The 23,537-nt window shown below is 37.8% G+C and overlaps 1 protein-coding gene across 1 annotated transcript in view; it reads left to right on the top strand.

Moving 5' to 3' along the window:
• DNAH8 (dynein axonemal heavy chain 8) overlaps positions 1–23,537 on the top strand; it is a 407,368-nt gene that overhangs the window by 101,626 nt on the left and 282,205 nt on the right. The window contains exons 22-27 of the mRNA XM_073884828.1: positions 2,230–2,365; positions 3,784–3,899; positions 8,330–8,436; positions 14,748–14,823; positions 15,786–15,981; positions 17,636–17,667. Of these exons, the coding sequence (XP_073740929.1) occupies positions 2,230–2,365; positions 3,784–3,899; positions 8,330–8,436; positions 14,748–14,823; positions 15,786–15,981; positions 17,636–17,667 (663 nt within the window). The remainder of the gene's footprint in view (positions 1–2,229; positions 2,366–3,783; positions 3,900–8,329; positions 8,437–14,747; positions 14,824–15,785; positions 15,982–17,635; positions 17,668–23,537) is intronic.

Raw genomic sequence — 23,537 nt, 5'->3', positions numbered from 1 at the left:
ACATATATGTAGCCTGATAGGTATACAAATGGAATAGAAAATCAGGGAAATGAGATCCAAGCTATGATAGGAAAACTGGTAAATACATTAAAGGGTATTAAAAGTTATTTCAACAATATCAACTTGGCTCCATAGAGACAGAAAGTAGATTAGTGGCTGCCAGGTCTGTGAGGGTGGGTGAATGAAGAGGGACTGCTAATGGGTTTGGGGATTCTTTCTGGGGGAGATGATAATGTTCTGGAAATAGATAGCAGCAATGGTTGCACAACTTCTGTGAATATACTAAAAACCAATGAATTGTGTACTCCACAAGGGTAAGTTTTGTGATATTATATTGTGAATTATATCTTATAAATAAAAAAGAAAAAAATCAATTTGACGGTTTTCCAGTCTATCCCTGGACTGCCCTTCAGTTCAGTCTGTTCTTCACTGAGTTCTAAGAATGGTCCATGGAGAAAGGTCCGACCTCTTTTCAAAATCTTGGTCCTCCAAATGGGCCCCAAATCTCACACCTTTTTGCCTTCTTGACAACTTTCCTCCCCCAGTCTTCTTCCCTCTCTTCTCGATCTTCATTTTTCCCCTTCACCAGACCCCTCCTACTAGCAGTCTAATACATTCTATTGTCTTTTCCTTGCCAACAAACAAAAACTTTCCTACACCTCCCTTCACTTCTCATTCACAACCAAACTTCCCATGCATGCTGCCTTCATTTTCCCATCCTTCATTTCCCATCTCCATTTGTTTTCCCCAATTCCTGGCTCAAATTTTTTCTGGCATGAATTATTATTTTTAATAACTTTATGGAGATATGATTCACACAACATACAATGTACCCATTTAAAGTGTACGATCCAGTGGTTTTAGTTTATTCACAGAGTTGGGCAACCATCATCACAATTTTAGAACATTTTTCATCTTAACTCTTCCAGCCCTGGGCAACCACTAATCTGTGTTCTCCCTCTTTAGAGTTGTTTATTTTCCATGCTCATCTGAAGTGGCTCTCACCACTGTAATTCCAGTGTTAACCACTGTGTTGAATAAACCAGAAAGGGTGGAATGAATGAGTGATGGAACCAGGTGGGAAGGGTTGGTAGAGTGGAGAGGGGAGAAGAGAATATCTTCAGGTAGGAGGAGGAACACCATTTCTTCTGAGACTGAGAAAAGATGAGGATGGGTTCAGATACACATGAAGTGGGATAAATGAGAGCGAGAGACTTAGAAGTAGCTCTGTCAATCCAGTAGCCAAGAAAGGAACACGTGAGGGCAGTACATGAGAAATATGGGATTTCTGTGTCTTATCTGGACAGAAATTTGCATAGACAGGCTCCCTTTGCAGAAGTGGCTTTAAAGGCCCATGTTGGCTGCTTCCATTTATTTTTCTCTTCCCTAAAATGTATGGACATTATAGATGTCAGAAGACCTGTTCAACTTTATAGGCCAGTTTTATTTTCTGAATTTAATTAGTTCTTAATTTCTTCCCAAAGCCTATTAGAAAAGTTCAGAAAGACAGAGCACAGATTTTAAAATCAGACAGCACTGGTTTCAAACTCCTATTGTTCCCCAGCTGCTATGTGACCTTGGACAAGTTGCTGATTCTTTCTGAGCCTCAGTTTTCTCATTGGTGAAATGGGGACAATAATATTACCTATCCCAAGTGGTCGTCATTTAGTTAAATGAGTTATTACATCTAAAGCTCTTAAATTGATGCCTGGCATAAGTGAGCACCATGCTCACTTTAAAACCTTATTTCATTTGAATCTCAAAGCAACTCTTTGGATTGTCCTTTTATGAAACTACTTCTCATTTCCAACTTTTGACATCCTTATCTCTCTTGTTCTTCAGCCTTCTTTTTTTTTTTTAAAGTAAACTATATACCCAACATGGAATTTGAACTCATGATCCCAAGGTTAAGAGTCATATGTTCTACCGACTGAGCCAGCCAGCTGCCAGTCACCATATAAATGTGAATGTAGATGTCTGTAGGTGATCAAATCAGATAAAAGTCAAAGACTTTGAGTTTTTCTTTTTCTCTCCTCCTTTTCTTTGCTTGGGCCTTAGCAGCTATGCCTTTAGCCTTGACAGTTTTGGATCTAAAACATTATGCTATTGGCAACTCTCTAGTCATTTTCAAGTGGTGTTAATTATACTTTTAGAAATTAAAGTTATATTAATAATTTTTACAGCATTTTTAAGTACCTGTAAATTAATAGTCATTGCCTTATTTAATAGACATACACAAAAGAATGGGCTGATGTTCTAAACCACAAAAGTAAGCATGTGGAAGAAGCTGTCAAAGAACTTATATCAATATTTAAAAGTATTTATGAAGTTAAGGACAGTGGGAAAACAGCAAAACCATTACCAGGTAATTTTGCTAGTTTTAATGCTTGAGTTATAGTATTATAATCACAAAAGTGATAGATATGTTCTCAGGTGTGTGCCTTCTGCTTAGCAGGTACCCAAATTCCAGACTCTCTGAAGGAAAGCATGTGTTCATCATTTGCACAAACTACTTAGGCACAGGGAAGCTTTTTATCAGCTAAACAATGGTGGGAATCAGATGCCAACCAAGGACCAATGTTGCAAACAAGTGTCAGGCCTGCTGTGTTAATCTTTCTCTCTCTCTCTTTTTTCTTTTAGCACAGCATGCTAAAATGTCTGGAGACATTTTTGGTCATCATGCAGCATGGGGGATGCTGCTGGCATCTAGTGTGGGTAGAGCTCAGGGATGCTGTTGAACATTCTACAGTGCACAGGACAGCCTTCAATAACCAAGAATATCAGTAGTGCTAAGGCTAAGAAACTATGAGCTTAAATAACTATCCACAGCCTTGGAACTAGAGGGTATTATGCTAAGTGAAATAAGTCAATCAGAGAAAGACAATTACCATATGATCTCACTCATATGTGGAATTTAAGAAACAAAAGAGAGGATCATAGGGGAAGGGAGGGAAAAATAAAACAAGACAAAATCAGAGAGGGAGACAAACCACAAGAGACTTTTTCTTTTTTAGATATTATTTATTTATTTGACAGAGAGAGAGACAGCTAGAGAGGGAACACAAGCAGAGAGAGTGGGAGAGGGAGAAGCAGGCCTCCTGCTGGGCAGGGAGCCCCATGCGGGCTCGATCCCAGGACTCTGGGATCATGACCTGAGCCGAAGGCAGACGCCTAACAACTGAGCCACCCAGGCGCTCAAGAGACTCTTAATCATAGGAAACAAACTGAGGGTTGCAGATGGGGTAACTGGGTGATGAGCATTAAGGAGGGCATGTGATGTAATGAGCACTGGGTATTACATAAGACTGATGAATCACTGAACTCTACCTCTGAAACTAATAATACACTATATGTTAATTAATTGAATTTAAATAAAAAATTAAGTATCCACAGCCTGTCTTTTTTCTTTTAGAGTTTTTCTACATAGTTTAATTAGCTTTCTTCAGAAGTGTCAAAACTCCCAAATATCAGCTCATTAAGTTAGAATACTCAAAAGGTAAACACATATTTTAGAAAGATAATATGTAAAGCCCACTTAAAATGTTTATTAATTCTATATACTAAGAAGGAGTATTTTTAGAGAGTGTATTTCTTAGTAGAATTATGATTCTATTGAGATGGGTGATTTAAATTGAATTCAAAGATGATCCCTACTGAAACAAGTCTTAAATTTTTAGATTAAGAACTTTTAAAGAAGGGGTTTCCTAAGAAGATTTGACCACGTGGAATAAACCAAATGCTCAACATTAAATATTATATATGTTTTTTGTCTTTTATCTATAGAACAGAGGAAACATGTTGTTTTTGGAAGTGAAACAGAAGAGGATGAAAGCATTGATTATGAGGCTAATATCATTCCTGAGGCTAATGTTAATGATAAAGAAGATGAATTTAAGAAGGTAATTATTATGAAATGACCTCATGAAATTTAGCCAGATTATGACCCCTTGGATTGTAGATGACCCCAGATTGTGCTTCTTCTAGGCAGTTCTTCGACCAACCTGTATGGACCTATAACCAACCTGGATTTATAACAAAATCTAGCAAATATAATTTTCAATTCTACACTGTAGGATCTGGCAAGATACAGCAATCCTTCTCGTTTTCCCCAATACCATCCCAACTTTTACTGTGATTCTGTCAATACAGCTTATATAATTATCTCCCTGTATTGTGATTGACCATGTTTTCTTAATACAGTAAATGTCATACTTCTGGGACTGTAGTGCCAAGCCATTTGACTCAAGAGTGAAGAACTCTGTTTTCAGTTACTGTGTTGATTAATCAAGTTAACTATCCTGCAAGGCCAAATTTTTATTTCCTTGGGCCCAAGGATCTGCATTTCTTACTAGCACCACTAGGATAACTGTGGACTCCCCTCCAGGAGAAACTCTGTGTGGGCAGATTTGCATGGTGCGTTGAGATGTGTTGAGAATGAAGGTTGACAAGGATGCATGGGGTTTCTTGTTCCTTTTTAGGCCTCACCCTTCTGGTCATGCATCAATTCTGAATGCCACTCCCACATTTGTGCTAATCCCTGCTTCCTCCTTCTGCCAGTTTTCTTTTAATCCCTCATCTTCTTTTCTTTCTTCCTCTATTTTACACACTTTTACACCTCTAACACACATTGTAAGACAGTTTTGGAAATAATCAGCACACATTTGATCCACTTTTACCTTCTTGCTCAAGGAGGATATCACCAATGGGTAGAGAAGCACTCCCCCGCTGAGACTAGATTTTAGCTGTAGATTTCTTCTCAGTACCATGCTCCAGGTGGCCATTATCAATCAGCAGGAGTCAGCTGGAGAGGGGAGGTGTATGCCCCTGCCAGCTGGCCTTCTCTTCCAATTGCATTCCCTTTGACACTGGCTGGGGTCCTTAGAGCAAGTCTGATTAGCAGCAGAGTCTCTTGAATTGGGGGATCACTTGGAGCCGAATGAGTGCAGTCATCTCCTAAATAGCCTCTGCCTCTCAAATCCATCATCCTCCACATTGCTGCCAGAATGGTCTCTTTAACATAAAAATCTGACTATGTCACGCCTATGTTTTAGCCTGGTAATTCACCAACGCCGATCATATTCCTCTTTGATCATGCCTGATAGCTCTGCCTTCTGACCCAACTCAAATGGGCTGGTCCACCCTGTCTCAGAGGAGCAGGGCATAGAATCAGAGAGGAATGCTATGGCCAGAGCCTAGTCCTGGAGGTGTGACTCACTGTGCAGGCAAGACGTGGTACCCAGATCCCTGCCCAGGCTCAATATTTGTCCTGCGCTCTGACCAATGAACTTGGCAACACCTCTGGAGGGAAAGAAGGTCTTAGAGAGAGGCTCAAACCATGGTCCCAGGGTGGTGGAAATTTCATCCCATATATTTTGGTATTGTACATTTAAAAATTTTTTAAACATTTTATTTATTTATTTGAGAGAGAGAGCGAAAGTGAGAGAGAGAGAACGAGCAGGGTGAAGGGCAGAGGGAGAAGCAGACTCCCCGCTGAGCAGGGAGCCTGATGTGGGGCTTGATCCTGGGACTCCAGGATCATGACCTGAACCGAAGGCAGACGCTTAACCGACTGAGCCACCTGGGTGCCCTTACTGCCACCTTTAGAGAGGCAGGTCCTTGCCCTGCCACTTGCACTAAGTTCCTCAGGCCCTGAAGTTTTGTGTGGAGAGGGCTTGAATGGTCCCTAACATTGGGGCATGTGGCTGCTTGTGTGTCATTTAGGGATGCTTTCAACTTTTCCCTTTAGATCTGTTAATATTTGCTTTATATATTTTGATGCTCCTGCTGGTTGCATCTACATTCATAAATTCATAAATCTTCTTGCTGGATTGACTCCTTTTATCATTAGGTAATGCCATTCTTTGTCTTTTTTTTCAGTCTTTGTTTTCAAGTGTGTTTTGTCTGATCTGAGTAGATACTACAGCTTTATTTTCATTTCCATTGCATGAAATATCTTTTTCCAACCTTTCACTTTCAGTCTGTGTGTGTCTTATTTCTTTATCCATTCAGCCACTCTGTGTCTTTTGTTTGGAGAATTTAGTCCATTTCATTTCAAGTAATTGTTGATAAGTATATACTTATTGCCATTTTGTTCATTGTTTTCTGGCTATTTTTGTAGTTTCTCTCTGTTCCTTTCTTCTCTTCTCTTGTGGTCTGATGACTTGGTTTACTGTTACTTTTAGATTCCTTTCTTGTTTTCTTCTGTGTATTAACTATAAGTTTTTGCTTTGTGGTTATTCTGAGGTTCACATAAAATATCCCATTTAAATAGCAGTCTTTTTAAAATTGACAGCAACTAAATTTAAACACATTTCAAAACTTTAGTTTTTTTCTTCCCCACCCCTAGTATTTATAATTTTGGTGACACACTTGACATCTTTTTATTTTATACTTCCTTTAACTGATTATTATACTTTTAGCTAATTTTACTACTTTTATCTTTTAACTTTCATGCTTGCTTTATAAGTCATTTGTCTATTACCTTTATTATATATTTACCTTTTCCAGTGAGATTTTTACTTTCATATGTTTTGTTGTTATTAATTAGTGCCATTTTTTTTTTTATCATAAAGAAATCCCTTTAACAATTCTTTAGGGCCCGTGTAGTGGTGATGAACTTCTTTAGCTTTTGCTTATCTGGAAAGCTATGAATGAATCTCTCCTTAAATTCTAAATGATAATCTTGTCATATAGAGAATTCTTATTTGGAAGTTTTTTTTTTTTTTTTTCTTTCAGCACTTTGAATATGCCATACTACTTCCTACTGGCCTATAAGGTTTCTGCTGAAAAATCTGTTGATTGCCTTATGGGGTTTTCCCTTGTATGTAAAATGTTGTTTTTCTCTTCCTACTTTTAGGATTATCTCTTAAGTTATCCTTAACTTTTATCATTTTAATTACAATGTGTCTTGGCATGGATCTCTTTGGATTCATCTTAGTTAGAACTCTGTGCTTTGGGCACATGGATGCCTGATTCCTTTTTCAGACTAGGGAAGTTTTTAGCCTTTATTTCTTTAAATCATTTTTCTGGCTGTTTTTCTCTCTTCTTCTGAGTTCCCTATAGGCACCTTTCCCACTTGATGTTGTCCCAAAGGTCCCTTAAGATTTCATTTTTTTAAATTATTATTTTTAAAGATTTTTATTTATTTATTGAGAGAGAGAGAATGATAGAGAGCATGAGAGTGGGGAGAGTCAGAGAGAGAAGCAGACTCCCTGCTGAGAAGGGAGTCCAGTGCAGGACTCAGTCCCGGGACTCCAGGATCATGACCTGAGCCGAAGGCAGTTGCTTAACCAACTGAGCCACCCAGGTACCCCTTAAGATTTCATTTTTTAATTCTGTTTTCATTTTGCTGCTTTGTCTGGGTGAGTTCCACTCCTTTGTCTTCCAGCTCACTGATCTGTTATTCTACTTCACCCAGTCTGCTGTTGAACCCCTCTAGTGTATTTTTCAGTTCAGTTATAAATTCTCTTCAGGTACTTCTTTCTTTTCTTTCTTTCTTTCTTTCTTTCTTTCTTTCTTTCTTTCTTTCTTTCTTTTTCTTTCTTTTTCTTTCTTTCTTTCTTCTTTCTTTTCTTTCTTTCTTCTTTCTTTCTTTCTTTCTTTCTTTCTTTCTTTCTTTCTTTCTTTCTTTCTTTCAGATCTTATTTATTTGACAGAGAGAGAGAGCACAAGCAGAGAGAGAGGGAGGAAAAGGGAGAGGAAGAAGCAGACTCCCTGCTAAGCAAGGAACCTGATGCAGGGCTTGATACCCAGACCCTGGGCTCATGACCTGAGCCAAAGGCAGACACTTAAGTGACTGAGCCACCCAGGTGCCCCTCTTTGGTACTTTCTTTTATTTTCTCTCTTTGTTGAAGTTCTCCCCACTGTGTTCATCCTTCTCTCAAGTTCAGTGAGCATCTTTATGACTATTACTTGTACTCTTTATCAGGTAGATTGCTTATCTCTATTTCATTTAGTTGTTTTCCTGAGGTTTTTTTCTCGTTCTTTTGTTTGGAATATATTCCTCTGTCTCCTCATTTTGCCTACTTCTTTTGTGTTTTTTTCTATGTATCAGGTAAGTCAGCTACATCTCACAGGCTTCAAGGAGTGGCCTTATGCCCAGAAGTTCAATCTTCCCATATCATCAGAGCCAGGCACTCAAAGGGTGTCCCTTAGGTGGACCCTGTGTGCTCTTTGTGGCAGGGCTGTGGCTGTGGCACAGTGTTGGGTAGGCCAGGCACTCAGTCTGGCTGTAGGACATCAGCTGTGAGTGCTCTGATACATTGATGGGTGGGGGATCTTGCTATGCCACCATCTTGAACCCAACTCTCAATATGATTTCTTGTTACAGGAATGTAAAGAGGTCTATGCTTTTTTCTCTCATCAATTACTAGACAGTCTTCAAAAAGCTACATGGTTATCTTTGGACACAATGAAAAGGAGAATATTTGTTTCAAGGCAAGTTGAAAATATGCTAAATAAGTCTGGTAATACTATCTTAACATAATGCTAATAGTACCTCTTATTTTTATTAATTTAAAAATTATAAAATTTAAAATATCACATTTATGAAAAGACTGTATGAAAATATATGTGTAATACTTCAACAACAGTGATCAAATGAAAAATCATGTTCCTGGCACCCAGGCCAAGACAAAGAACATTGAACACTATCAGTCCCCTTACCAGTCCTTTCTCTGCTCACCCAAAGGAAACCACTATCCCAAACTTCATGTTTGTTATTGTCTTGGTTTTCCTTACAGTTTACCACATTGTATCCCTAATCAAAGTATCATTTAATTTTGCCTGTATCTGAACTGTGTTCAATATTATGTTTTTGAGATTCATTTATGTTGTTATAATTTATTATACACAATTTGTTTATTCACCATGGTGATGGTCATTTGGGTTGTTTCCAGTTTGAGCTATCCTGAATAAAGCCTCTGTGAACATTTTTGTATCTGTCTCCTCCTACACTTGTTAAGCATGGAATAGTTGGGCCCTGGGGTATGTGCATACCTCACTTTACCATGTGATGCCCAGCATGAGAGTCCCCATGGCTTCTCATCCTTGCACACAGTTGGTATTGTTCAATTAAAAAATTCTTGCCAGCAAGGGGGATATGAAGTTGCATCTCACTGGGATTTAAATGGTCATTTTCTTGGTTACTAATGAGGTTGAACATATTTTCATGTTTATGAGCCATTTGTACCTTCTTTTCCTTGAAATTTGTGTTCTTTTCTTTCTCTTGTCTTATCTTGGCTTGGCTTCTCTTTCTCACCTTCTTTCTTTCCTTCATTTCTTTCTTTTTACCCATTTTTTATTGGATTGGACTTATTCGTGGATGTTCTCAGTATATTACTTTGTTGATGATAATATAGCAGATATCTTCCCCCTGTTGTGCCTCTCTTTTCATTCTTTTAATGGTATCTTTTACTGAGTTTAAAGTATTCAAATTTCTCACTCTTTTCTTTAAAATATTCAAATTCATTGATCTTTTCCTTGTGATCTTTATGTCTTTTAGGAGAAATCATTCCTTACCTCATAATGTCTTCTAAAATTTTATACTTTTGTTTTTTATATTTAGGGATTTAATCCACATGGTATTGATTTTTGTGTTTAATGTGAGGTAGGAGATCAATATATTTTTTCCACATGGTTAATTAACCAAATTAAACACTACGTCAAAAACTATGTACTACTATATGTAGTACTTAGTACAAATGTATTACTAAATGTACTACATTTTGTACTACTAAAAAATGTAGTACAAAATGATGTACTACTATATGTTGGCTCGTTGAACATAATAAAAATAAAAATAAATAAAAACCCCAAAACTAGAAGTATTGGTTAAAGGGTACAAACTTCCAGTTAAAGTTGGATAAGTTCTGGAAATTATTTTATAGCATGGTGATTACAGCTTATCATTCTGTTATTATACTTACAAGCTGCTAAGCGAGTAGATCTTATATGTCCTCACCACAAAAAAGAAATGATAATTATGTGATGTGATAGAGTTGTTAGCTAACACTACTGGTGGTAATCATTTTGCAGCGTATAAGTGTTTCAACTCAACATGTCTTTTTTTTTTAAGATTTTATTTATTTATTTGACAGAGAGAGAGAGATAGCAAGAGCAGGAACACAAGTAGGGGGGAATGGGAGAGGGAGAAGCAGACTCCCACCGAGCAGGGAGCCCGATGTGGGGCTCAATCCCAGGACCCTAGGATCATGACCTGAGCCAAAGGCAGAGGCTTAACCATTGAGCCACCTGGGCACCCCTCAACTCAACATGTCTTACACCTTAAACTTATACATGTTATATGCCATTTGTATCTCAATAAAGCTGGGGGAAAAAACCAGAAGTGTTTCTACCTGTAAGTGAAAGTCAGTAGGACTATAAAATGAGATGTTTAACTATTCACAGCTAAAATGGGTATTATCTACCTTCAAACATATCAGGATGCCTTTCTAATATTATAGTGAGTGAAAATTATTTCATGTTTCTAATGTGAGATTTGGAAATATATCAATATTATAATAATATATATAATAAATGTAATAAATATGTAATACAAAATATATATTTAATATTTTAAAAAGTTGAAAAATTACTTTTCTCTTTAAGACATTTATTTATTTATTTATTTAAAGATTTTATTTATTTGAGAGAGAGAGAGAGCAAGAGGGTGAGAGAGCATAAGCAGGAGGAGGGGCAGAGGGAGACAGAGAAATGAACTCTCTGCTGGGGTGGAACCTGATGTGGAGCTCTCCTCCTGGGATATCATGACCTGAACCAAGCGTAGATGCTTAACCAATTGAGGCACCCAGGCGCCCTGAGAGAATTATTTAAATTACACTGAATCTATAGAACAATTTGGAGCGAATTAGCATTCTTACAATATTGAGTCTTCCATCGAGAATCATGAATTACCTCTCTGTTTAAGTCTTCTTTACTATTTCTCAATGAAGTTTTATAATTCTCTGTGTAAAAGTCTTGCACATTTTTGTTAGATGTATTCATTGGCTATTCATGGCTGAATTTTAATTTAATCATGCTGTTATAATCTCCCAATGTGATTCCTTCTCTTTTGGTCAGTTCTTGTTTTATGTGTTTTAAGTCTATGCTATTAGGTGCGTGGAAAATCGTAGTAGTTAAATTTGCTTAGAACACTGTATTTTTAATTTTTATTTTATTCCTTTATATATTTTAATCCTAATTCCTCAAATTCTTTTTAGTCTGTTATTAATCTTACCTTACCAGCTTTTTTGGTATATTGCTTTTTAACCCTTTGTTCAAACCTTGCTGTAGTTTTTTGTTAGGTTTCTTAAAAGCATCATATACCTGCTTATTTTTATTCAATCTAAATATCTCTGCTTTTTAATAGAGTATAATTTGTTTACATTTATTGTGATTTTTTTCATGTAGTTATACTTAATTTATGACATTTCATTTTGTGTCTGCTTCTTAGTATCTGTTTTCTTTGGTTCATTTCATTACCTCTGTTATCTTTGGGATGGATAATATTTTCCTGCCTATACTTTGGTTATTTAAGTAGTTACCCTTAAATTGAGTCTATGTATATCTTGCGCCAGTTTAAAAAAAAAATACTGTCTACGGTTTTTCAGTTTTCTAGTCTTATATCTAACTACAAGGGCCTTGGCGTACTCACTGAACTGTATCTACCTCATTATTGCTGCCTGATGTTTTTGTTTTACCTTTTTTTGAACATGAATATTGGCATATTTTATTAAAATCTCCAGATTCTTGTGTATTTCTTGTATTCCGTTGGTTCCTTAGTCAGGGTACATGATGGATAAATTCTCTTATTCTTCATTTTAAGTCTGAAAAATGTCTTTTTTGCTTTCATACTCTCATGACAGTTTGGCTGGATAAAAAATTTTTGTTTGTCTCTCGGCATTTTGAAAGCATTTCATTTTTTTTTCTGACTTAAATTTTTGAAGATAAGAAGTCTGCAGTAAGTCTAACTGAAGATTATTTTTTATCCTTGATGTTCTGTAGTTTTCTTTCCCTGCGTGAATTTGTCTTTAGTTAATCCTGCTTTATTCTCAGTGTGTACTTTCTATTCAAGGGCGAGAGCATATGGCATTCCTTAATCCTGGAAAATCCTCAGCAGTTTCCTCTTCAGCTGTTGCTTCTGGGACATTCCTTTCATTCTCTTCTGATGGAACTCCTCGTAGTTGGATGTTGAATAGATTAACCACATGATTTATTGTTCCAACCAGGACACTCTTTTGAGTGAAATGACACTATCCAGATTTAACCTGGAACTGACCTGGGCACACTGGACATGCAGTCATCTCAAATCTTGGGGGTTTTGGTCTGTCCTCCCTGTCTTCTAACTACTTTGTCATATGTTTTGTCTTTTTGCCTTTCTGGGCTACATTATGAACAAGTATTTCTCTTTCTAGTCTAAAGATGATATCATCTATTGTATCTTAAATATTTCAGTTAATACTTTTTTCCTTATTCTCCAGATACTATATCATTTCTGTTTTTTTAATTTAGCAATTTATTATTTTGGGAGAAGATAGCCTTCACTGATCTCTGAATATTCTCAATATACTTATTTTAGAGTTTGTTATATGTCTGTACATTGATTTTATCTGGAGTGGGTTTTTGTTTCAATTATTAATTCCTTTTGTCCTCTTTCTTACTGTAAGACTTATTCATGGCTATTGGGATTTTAGTTTAAAAGACCTCTTTGAGTGAGACGTGTGTGTGTGCATGTGTGTGTAGGTTTCAAGTGCTGGAAAATGACTGAAAAACTACACCTCCATTTATATGCAAGCAGATGGGGGCGGGGGGAGTCATAAGAAACAAAAGCTCCGCAGTTCAACGTGAAGATTCAACTTTAGGATGCAGGACCCTTGGTTCCCAGATAAACATATTATTGCAAGTAATTCTTTGAACCAAAAGCAAGAACATAAAGGGAAAAAAACCTCTAATTCATAGTCTCATTGTGAAATCCAAGATGCAACAATAAGACAAGTGTAAACTGTATTTAAAAGGGCAGAATCCCAGAACAAGAAAGAGTTTTATAAAGCATAAACAAACAGCTGAAGCGACAGAGGCAGTGAACAGTGCTCTAGATCATTCAGTAACTTATTTGACAAACTAGAGCTTAAAGAATTCTCCAAAATTTCAGGTGCAAAATACAAAGAGATAGATACTACTTAAAGACAAGATAAGAAAAAAGATAAAGAAAAGTAACGTTTATTGAATGCTTAATGTATACCAGGCACTTTTCCAAGCACTTTCCATGAATTAATACATTTCATGCTCGCATTAACTATCTGAGGCAGATCCTGTGATTATTTTTTGCATTTTGCAAATGAAGAAGCCAAGGCAGGGAGAGGTTGAGTAACTTACAGAGGGTCACTCAACTCAGAGATGGTTTCCTGCCTCAGTCCAGCACGTAAAACCTACATATGGTCAATTGAACAGCCCTTCTTTAATCTTAAGAAGAGATCTGTTGTATCAACTTCAAAAGATTCTCAGTGTACCTGACAGGATTCAAAGGAAAAATCACCTACACCTAAACATATATTTTGTGAATTTCCAGAAAAAAAGGGAAAACCCTGTAAGCATCCAAACAACAGGGTGTTACTTAGAAAACTAGATTAACAACAGAACCCTTGTCTGAAGGTGGAAACAAAAGATGCCAACAAAACAGTATTCGTAGAGTGTAAGAGAAAGGAATTGTGATTCAAGCTGACAGCATTTCTTGCTATGGAAAGCAATAAAACATTTATTATAATTTTGTCTGGGATGGGGACAGAGGTCAAGGCAGAGGGAGATAACCAAACTAATTTGCAGCTCTGATGTGTGTTCTTCATTACTTGTACTCGTGTGTCTCTATGTATGTACTTCTGTCTGAGCATGCATATGTTTAAAAAAGTAATTTTTAGGGGTGCCTGGTGGCTCAGTTGGCTAAGCACTGGACTCTTGATTTCAGCTAAGGTCATGATCTCAGGGTGGTGAGATCGAGCCCCGTGTCGGGCTCCTTGCTGGGTGTGGAGCCTGCTGAAGATTCTCTCTCTTCTGCCTCTTCCTTGCCCTTCTCTCTCTCAAACAAAAACAGAAACAACAACAACAACAACAAAAAAAACCCAGTTTTTGGAGGACTTTGACCAGAAATCTCCTGTGTAATCTTGCAAAAAATTGTATATAAAAAAGTATATGCTTTTTTGTTGCTGATCTTGTCTGATATCTGTTACAGGGCTGGAACAGGATGTGCTTTTATTTTTTTAAAAGATTTTATTTATTTACTTCAGAGAGAGAGCAAGAGAGAGCACGAGCAGGGTGGGGGAGAGCCGTGGGGGTGGGGGCACAGAGGGAGAAGGACCAGCTGATTCCAGGCTGAGCAGGGAGCCTGATGTAGGGCTCGATTTCAGGACCCTGGGATCATGACCAGAGTTGAAGTCAGATGCTTAACCAACTGAGCCACCCAGGTGCTCCCAGGATGTGCTTTTAGTAAACATTATTAAGTGGTTATGACCGAGAGAGAGCAACATTAAAATACCAGAAAATGTACAGGAGACTAATATTTCACTTCTAGTAATATTAAAGCATTATGTTTTCTTAGTTCTCTGAAATGTATGGTTTCATTATAAATAACATTCCCCATGTAATTTGGTATTTTGAAAGTGGTCTTTATTTTTAGGATTGAAAATGGTAGCAGAATCAAGGTTTTATGAAATTTTAGGTTAAGTTTTATAAGTTAAATGTGAATCTTATTCCAGCCACCATGGACGAAGGCGATCAGAAGATGTTATTTCCTTTATAAAAACAGAAGTACATCTTGCAATTCCAAATGTGGTAAGTATAATTAAATATTCAACTTAATACAGTGATATTTTGATAATTTTTAAAGAAGTACAGCACTACAATTGAACTTTCATTTCGAATAACCGCTTGGTTCTATGTAATTTTTAGCTTCACTAGTATTTAACAAAAATCAGAACATTATTTTTACCTATAGTAAAAAATTACATAGTTCATGGTGTGTTGAAGGTTGATGTAAGAGATGAATTAAGCATCTGTTCGGCCATCAGATAGCAAGTAATCTAAAAATATTCTTGCTTTTTCTTTCTTCAAGCATTAAATTATCTAAATAGTCCATCTCAGAAGTCCAGATCCCTACCCCCAACACACAACTGTGAGGTAACCAAGAATGGCAAGAAGAGAAAGAAAGAAAGGGCCTATGCCCCGAGCACAGGGACCCTTATGCCCTCTCCTGCCCCTTATTTCTACCACCATCCCAGCTGCCCCTTGGCATTCGAAACTCCAAGTCACACAGGATGACTGAGGTGCCTTCTGTGATGGGCCATGGGATAAGGCCAGGCAGGAATAATCAGTGACTCGTCTACCACCATCGACACCGACACGGTTTGGCCTCCTGGAGGAGAGCTTCTGTGCTTATTTGGCACACACTTCAAAGAACTGAAGTCAGAGCCTTGGTGGTATAGCTTCTTTAGTCATTTTGCTTCCTGGGCTCCAACACAGGGTCCACAATTTCTGGCTGTATCCAGCCACCCTCCTAGGAAAAGGAGGACAAGTACTGTGTGCTTGATTTGTTTAGCCTGCAGGAAATGATAGAATGGGCAAACCTCAGGGTAGAGAAAATCCACAGCCTACCCTCCTCTAACAGGCCTCTCCCAGAGCAGCCTTCCACTGGGCCAGCTGAGGCTTTCCTGCCCAGTGGGGGATGGACTGGTGAGAAACAGAGGGATGGATGGTATGTGGTGCCAGTACCGGGAGCCCCATTCTTCTCTCCACAGGTAATGATTCCTAGTTTGGATGACATTCAACAAGCCATCAACCGGATGATCCAGCTCACCCTGGAGGTCAGCAGAGGAGTGGCTCACTGGGGGCAACAGCAGACCCGTCACATCAAGCCTGCCGTCACCAGTCCCAGCCGTACTGCGACTGATGTGACCCCTGTAAACGCAGCAAAACCGGCCAAGAAGGAAGAGAGTAAGAACGTTAAAGCAAATCTCAGATGAATAGAATCTTAGAATTGTAACAGCTAGTCGATGGTCTTTATGATTCTTCCTGGGTATGACAGCATATAGATTTTTAAAATTTTAATTCCAGTGTAGTTAGCATATGGTATTATATTAGCTTCGGGTGTACAAGATAGTGATTCAACACTTCCATCCATTACTCAGTGCTCATCAAGATAAGTGTACTCTTAATTCTCATCACTTATTTCCCCCAGCCCCCCACCCACCTCCCCTCTGATCACCATCTGTTTGTTCTCTAGAGTTAAGAGTCTGCTTTTTGGTTTGTCTCTTTTTTTTTACTTTGTTCATTTGTTTTGTTTCTTAAATTCCACACGTGAGTGAAATCATATGGTATTTGTCTTTCTCTGACTGGCTTATTTCATTTAGCATTATACTCCCTGCATTATAGTGCAGCCATGTTGTTGCAAATGGTAAGGTTCCATTCTTTTTTATGGCTGATTAAAGTCATTTCTACATGTTTATTTGTTAAATTTTGCATTAAAAATAAAAAAATGAGTTTTTTCCATCCTCCATCATAAATGTAACATACAGACATTTCCATCCAGAGTTTGGACATAGGTGAACAAGGGTTTTTATCACTGTTCTACTATCATAATCTTAGAGTCAAAGAAAAATTATAGCAAGGCTTAGTACTAATTCTACTTTCAGCATTGTATTTGGTCCAATGAACGTAGTTTGTTAGAACATGATGCTTAAAAGTTCTGGGTCATGTGTTCCTTGTACATAAAGTATATATGAGCTATTCCCTTAAGAAATTATGAGTGTGAGGGCGCCTGGGTGGCTCAGTTGGTTCGGCAACTGCCTTCGGCTCAGCTCATGATCCTGGAGTCCTGGGATCGAGTCCCACATCAGGCTCCCTGCTCAGCAGGGAGTTTGCTTCTCCCTCTGACCTTCCCACCTCTGGTGTGCTCTCTCTCTCTCTCTCTCTCATTCTCACTTTCTCAAATAAATAAATAAATAAAATCTTAAAAAAAAAAAGAAATTATGAGTGTGATATGGCACTGACCCAAGGTTTCATGGATATTTTTGGACACTTTTGTGTAGAAAGCCAAACTATTGATAAGTAAAAATTGCATATATTGAAGATATAAATGTGATGTTTGGATACATGTATATACTGTGAAATGATTACCACAATCAAAGTAATTAACATATCCATCACCTCCCACAGTTACCATTTTTTTGTGTATGCGTATGGTAAAAAGGTTTGAAATCTATTCTCTTAACAGATTTCAAGTATACAATACATTGGTATTATCTGTAGTCACCATGCTGTACATTAAATCTCTGGAACTTATTCATCTTATAACTGAAAGTTTGTACCCTTTGATCAGTATCTCCCCTTTCCATCACCCCTCAGCCTCTGGTAACCACTGTGCTACTCCGTGTTATTATGGGTTTGACTTTTTTTACAATGGAATATTATTCAGCCTTAAAAGAATGAAATCCTGCCACTGGTGACAACAAGGGTGAACCTGAAGGGTATTATGCTAAATGAAATAAGCCAGACACAGACAAATATCACGTAATCTCATTTATACATGGAATCTAAAACAAAAGTCAAACACTTTTTCTAAAACTATGTCATCTCCATTGGTAACCAGGAAAATGCAAATTAAAAACAATAAGATACCAGGTAAGTTACATGAACAGGTGGCCCAAGCTCCATATACCCTTTCTATGTTGCACCAACCCTTGCTCTCTCTGGTTATATCTATGGTCTCATGGGGTATTCCCTACAACCAGCAATGGAGGATGAAAAATCTCAGGCCCAGTCTATGTTGAATTGGTTTGATATATTGATGTGAGCTGAAAATGGACTACTGCACTATAGACTATAAGGCCTTTGAGAACAGCAAGAAGGGGAATTTCCCCTGGTGCGTGGAGCTTCAAGCAGTATATCCTTTTGAAGGAGAGGGGAATGATCTGAAGCAAAGATATACATGGACTCTTGGACAGTGATGAGTGGCTGGACTGGTTGTTCAGGACTTAGAAGGAGCAGCATTGGAAAATCAGAGGCAAGGAGATCTGGGAAAAAGCATGTAAATGGGTCTATGTATACACATAAAATAGCTGGCAAACGAAATATTAGTTCCATCCTTTTTTTTTTTCAAAGGTGTTAAATAATTTGTCCAAAGTCACAAACCTAGTGGTAGGACTAAAATCCAATTGTCTGACATTTAGTCCAGTGTTTGCCATTATTCTTTATTTCCTCCCTAGTTCATTCAATATGTCTTTCTATTATTATAGCAGGCTAATCTAAAAACCATTAGGTGCAAGAATCTTTGGACTTATCAACAGCCTTGCAAGTAAGAATTCTATTTTCTTTCAAATTATCAACTAAGTATAATAAAGACATTTGCAGACATGCAATGTCTTAAAAAATTTACCCTCAATACAGCCTTTCCCACAAAGTTATTAAAGGTTGTACTCTTCCCAAATGAGAAAATAAAGCAAGGAGACAAGCAAAAAGGAGACATCTGATATTGGAAACAGGAATGAAATATAGCAGAGAGGTGAAGGGAATTCCCAGATGAATGATAAAAGATGATTTCACCACAATAATTGTATTCTAAGCAGAGAGGGCAACCAGTTGACTCAAGAGATATAGTTTTGGCTGCCTTCACCAAGATGCCTGATGACACTGTATTGTCTTTTAACTTGAAGACTGAATGGCTGGGGAAGTCTGGTCCATATTCTTGGCTGTGCTTGCTTCTTTTCACACATGCTGATGAAGTTGCCAGTCTGCTCTCATTGACCTAGGTCAGCTGAGGAAACTCATTTCGTTCTTTGGAATTGTTCTGCTTTGACCTGCTACTGGAAACTAGAGGGAAGGACTTGTGATTTAAAGGAAAAAAAATTAGGGGCACCTGAGTGGCTCTGTCGGTTAAGCATCCAGCTCTTGATTTCAGCTCAGGTCATGATCTCGGGGTCCTGGGATTCAGCCCTGCAATGGGCTCCATGCTCAGTGGGGATCCTGCTTGAGGATTTTCTCCTCCCTCTGCTCCTCACCTCTCTCCATCTCAAATAAATAAATAAATCTTTAAAAAATTTTAAAAAATAATAACAAAAAAGATTAGCCACTGCCCTGGCCTTTTTCCTGCTGGACTCCATTACATGGCTCATAACACAGCCCTGCCAGATGCTCTCCTTATGATGAGACCTATATTTTCCAGATCATAAATGATAGGACTTACCTATGTTCCCCCATGGCTTCCCCACAAAGGGCTTTTGTAAATTTGGAGGAAAACTGAAGCCAGACTAGAAGCAGACGGTTTAGCTTCTTTTTTTTTCTGAGAACCTTCTTCTAACGTGGGCAATTAATGTTCTTTTCTTTACAACTCTGTTTGTGCTTAATGCTCAGTTAAAAAAAATATACAATATATTGTTTATAGATAAGCATGTTGGTTTATCTTCAAAGAAAATCTGGGATCCTGGTTACTTCTGGGAGTAAGGGAGGAGTATATGATTGAAGAAGGCCTGGTGAGGACTACTGACTGATCTATTAGCACCATTCTCTCCTTAACCTGGGTGCTGAGTACATTGAAATTATTTTCCTTCTTATTTAATATGTTTTATATACATCATATTCTTCTTTAACTACTGTTTTCTATATGCTGCTCTCTCTCTATATATTTTAGTCACCCATACACATCCTTTTAACACACTAGGAATATGAAGGATTTTCTGCTAATGGTATTTGTGGAAAAATTTAGAAGCATTTATTTCCCATTAAAATGAAGAATAAAACAAGGAAGACTGCTATCATCACTTCTATTCAATATTTTATTGGATAAATCCAATAATAAAAAATGAGATAATTGGAAAGGAAGATTAAGATTGTCCTTACTTAAAGATCATGCATAGGAAATCCAACGAATCTAGAAACAACTATTAGAACTAATGTTTATGTATAAAAGACCAACATACAAAAGTATTTCTATAATGGCCAATAATTCAATTAGAATGTAATAGAATTATATGTCAATTATATCTCAGTAAAGCTAGGAAAAATGTAATAGAAAAAATGCGTTTTTCAATAGCCACAAAGCCATAAAGTACTTAATAAATAAATGTAAAAAATATTTGCATAGCATTTTTAGAGAAAATAATTATTATTGAATGATATAATAGAAGATAGGAACAAATTCACAACATGAAGAACTCAATTTTTTAATTAATTTACAAACTCAATACAATTCCAATGAAATCACAACAGAATTTTTTATACAATTTGTTAAATTAATTTTAATTTCTTATGTAAAATTATATGGAAGTGCAAAGAGCCAAAAATAGCTCAAAATATTGGTGAAGGAAAACAAGGTAGGAGGCTCTGTCCTGCCACATAGTAAGGAGGGTTATTAAGCCAGATTAATTAAAACAATCTCTTAATGGTCCAAGAATAGATAGATCAATGAAACAGGACAGAGGGTGCAGAAACAATCTATATGAAAATTAGATATATGACACAGGTAGACTTACTAATCAAGGGGGAAAGAAGGTGCTATTTATTTTACAGATTTTTAAAAAATTTATTCATTTGAGAGAGAGAGACAGAGAGAGCACAAGTCGGGGGGAGAGGCAGAAGGAGAGGGAGAGGCAGACTTCTTGCTGAGCAGGGAGCCTGACTTGGGGCTTGATCCCAGGATGCTGGGATCATGACCTTAGCCATAGGCAGACACTTAACTGATTGAGCCACCCAGGCGCACCCAAAATGTACTACTTAATAAATGATACTAGTGACTTTTATCCATATGGAAAAACTTAAATTAGATTTTATTGATTTTTTAAAAAGATTTTTTTATTATTTGAGAGGAATGAGAGAGAGAATGAGCAGGGAGAGCAGCAGAGGGAAAGGGAGAAGCAGATTCCCTGCTGAGCAGGGAGCCCAACTCGGGGCTCCATCCCAGGACCCTGAGATCATGACCTTAGCCAAAGGCAGATGCTCAACCAACTGAGCCACCCAGGCTCCCCTTAAATTCGATTTTAAAAGCATAGTAAATTCATATGCATTATTCTATATTTTATAGCACTGTTAAATAAATATATCCTATAACATTGTTTGAATAAAACATAAAATATATTTATGGCATTAGGGTAAGGAAAAATTCTCAAGATATACAAAGCTCAAACCATAGAAGAAAATATGTTTAAGTTTGACTTCTTTATATTTAAAACATTCTTTAAAGGATCCTTGAATTTAAATGACCCTCAACAAAATATCAGCAAACTGAATCCAGAAACATATAAAAAGGAGCATCTATTATGACCAAAAGAGGTTTATCACAGAAATACAAGGTTGGTTTAACATGCTAAAATACACCCTATCTGTAGAATAAAGGACAAAATTACATGATCACCTCAGTAGACACAGAAAGAATTTGGCAAAATCCAATTCTCCTTCATGATAAACATATTAACAATCTGGGGATAGAATTGAACTTCTTCAACCTGATAAAGGGCAACTATGAAAAACCTACAGTCACATCCTACTTAATGGTGAAAGAATAGATTATTTCCTCCTGAGATCAGGAACTAGTTAAGAATGCCAGCTTTCACCACATCTATACAACATTATACTAGAGATTCAATTCAGTGGATTTAACAAGAAATTAAAGCTATATAGACTGGAAAGGAAGGGGCAAAACTGGCTTTATTAACAGGTAACATTATCATGTATGCAAAAACATCCTCAGGAATACATATACATGCAAAACTATTAGAATTAATAAATGAGTTCAAATATGAGGATATAAAGTCAATAATATACAAAGCTCGATTATATTTCTAAATACTAGGAATGAACAATCTGAAAATGAAATTAAAAAAACAATTTCATTCACAATAATATCATAAAGAATAAATTTAACAGGAGACCTATAAGCCCTGTCACTAGAAGTTCAAAACATTGCTGAAAGGTACACCATATTCATGGATTGGAAGACTCAGTATTGCTAAGATGGCAATTCTCCCAAATTAATCTGTAGATTTAGTGGAATCTCTATCAAAATCCCAGAAAGTAGTTTTGCAGAAATTGAATTGATCCTAAAATTTGAATAAGGAATAGTAAAACTCAAAGAAACTATAATAGCTAATACAGTTTTGAAAAAGGATAGTAAAGCTAGAGTACTTGCATGAGTTAATTTTTCAAAACATACTATAAAGTTACAGAAATCAAAACAGTGCAGTGTTGGCCTAAGAATGAACGTTTAGATCAGTGGAACAGAATAGGCAATCCAAATATAAACTTTAGAGTCAATTAACTTTCTGAAAGGATACCAAGTCACAAAAATGGGATAATGGATTGTCTCTTCAACACATGGTACTGGAACAATTAGACATATATATGCAAAAAAAAAATGAAGTTGGTCTTTTACCTCACACCATTCAAAGCAATGAACTAAAGTCAATTATAGAAGAACTAAAACTATAAAAATTTTAGAAGAGAACATGTAAGAAGTTAGCAATTTGGAGTTAGACAAAATTTTCTCAGGTATGGCAGCAAAAACATGATCCATGACAAAGAAGATTGACAAATTGGACTTCAACCAAATTAAAAATTTTGCTCTTCAAAAGACACCATTTAAAATATTAAAAAGGGGGGGGCGGAGCAAGATGGCGGAGGAGTAGGAGACCTAGATTTCGTCTGGTCTCAGGAATTCAGCTGAATAGGGATCAAACCATTCTGAACACCTACGAACTCAACAGGAGATCAAAGAGGAGAGTAGCAACAACTATCTGAACAGAGAAGCGACCACTTACGGGAAGGTAGGACGTGCGGAGAAGTGAATCCGAGGCGATATTCGGGAGGAAGACAGCAGGGGAGGGGCCTCCGCCGGCCGCTTCTGGCAAGTGCTAGAGCCGCGGAGCACAAAATCGGAACTGTTAGAAGTCGGCTCCGCTGAGGAACGTTGCTGCAGTGGCTAAACAGGGGGTGGAATCCTCCCGGGACAGTGTGGTCTCAGGACCCTTGGGGTCACAGAAAGACCGGGGGTGCCTGAGTGCGGCAGAGCTCCCAGGTATCGGAGCGGGGAAGCCGGCTGCAGAGATGGAGCCGAGGCGCGGGCTCTCAGCTCGAGGTGGCCATAAACTGTGATCTGCAGCCCAGTCGGGCCACTGCTCCTCCAGCAGGGACCCAACAAGCGGCAGATCCGGGGAGACTCCCCTTCCTTCCCAGGGAGGAGCGGCGCGGGAGCGCACCGCAGGGATCTGCTGGGTTTGGAGACTCCACATGGGGTCGGGTGTCAGAGATAGCAATGCTCGGTCACAGGACGGGTGAGCACAGAGAGCGGCCGGAAACGGGGGACAAGGGAGTGACTGCTTTTCTCTGTGGGCGCACTGAGGAGCAGGGCCCCGAGTTCTCAGCTCCTCTGGGTGGAGATTGGGAGGCTACCATTTTTTGCCCTGGTCCTCCAAGGCTGTACGGAGAGCTTGCAGGGAACAAAAGCTCCTGAGATCAAACCCGAGCAGCTTGCTTAGCCCGGACCGACAAGGGTGGGGCAATTC

The sequence above is a fragment of the Callorhinus ursinus genome, unplaced genomic scaffold, assembly GCF_003265705.2.
Source record: "Callorhinus ursinus isolate GAN/ISIS: 27379988/994484 unplaced genomic scaffold, GSC_fseal_2.0 scaffold59, whole genome shotgun sequence".
NCBI classification, from domain to species: Eukaryota; Metazoa; Chordata; class Mammalia; order Carnivora; family Otariidae; genus Callorhinus; species Callorhinus ursinus.
The sequence above is the reverse complement of the archived record's forward strand: the minus strand, read 5'-3'. Positions and strand labels throughout refer to the sequence as shown.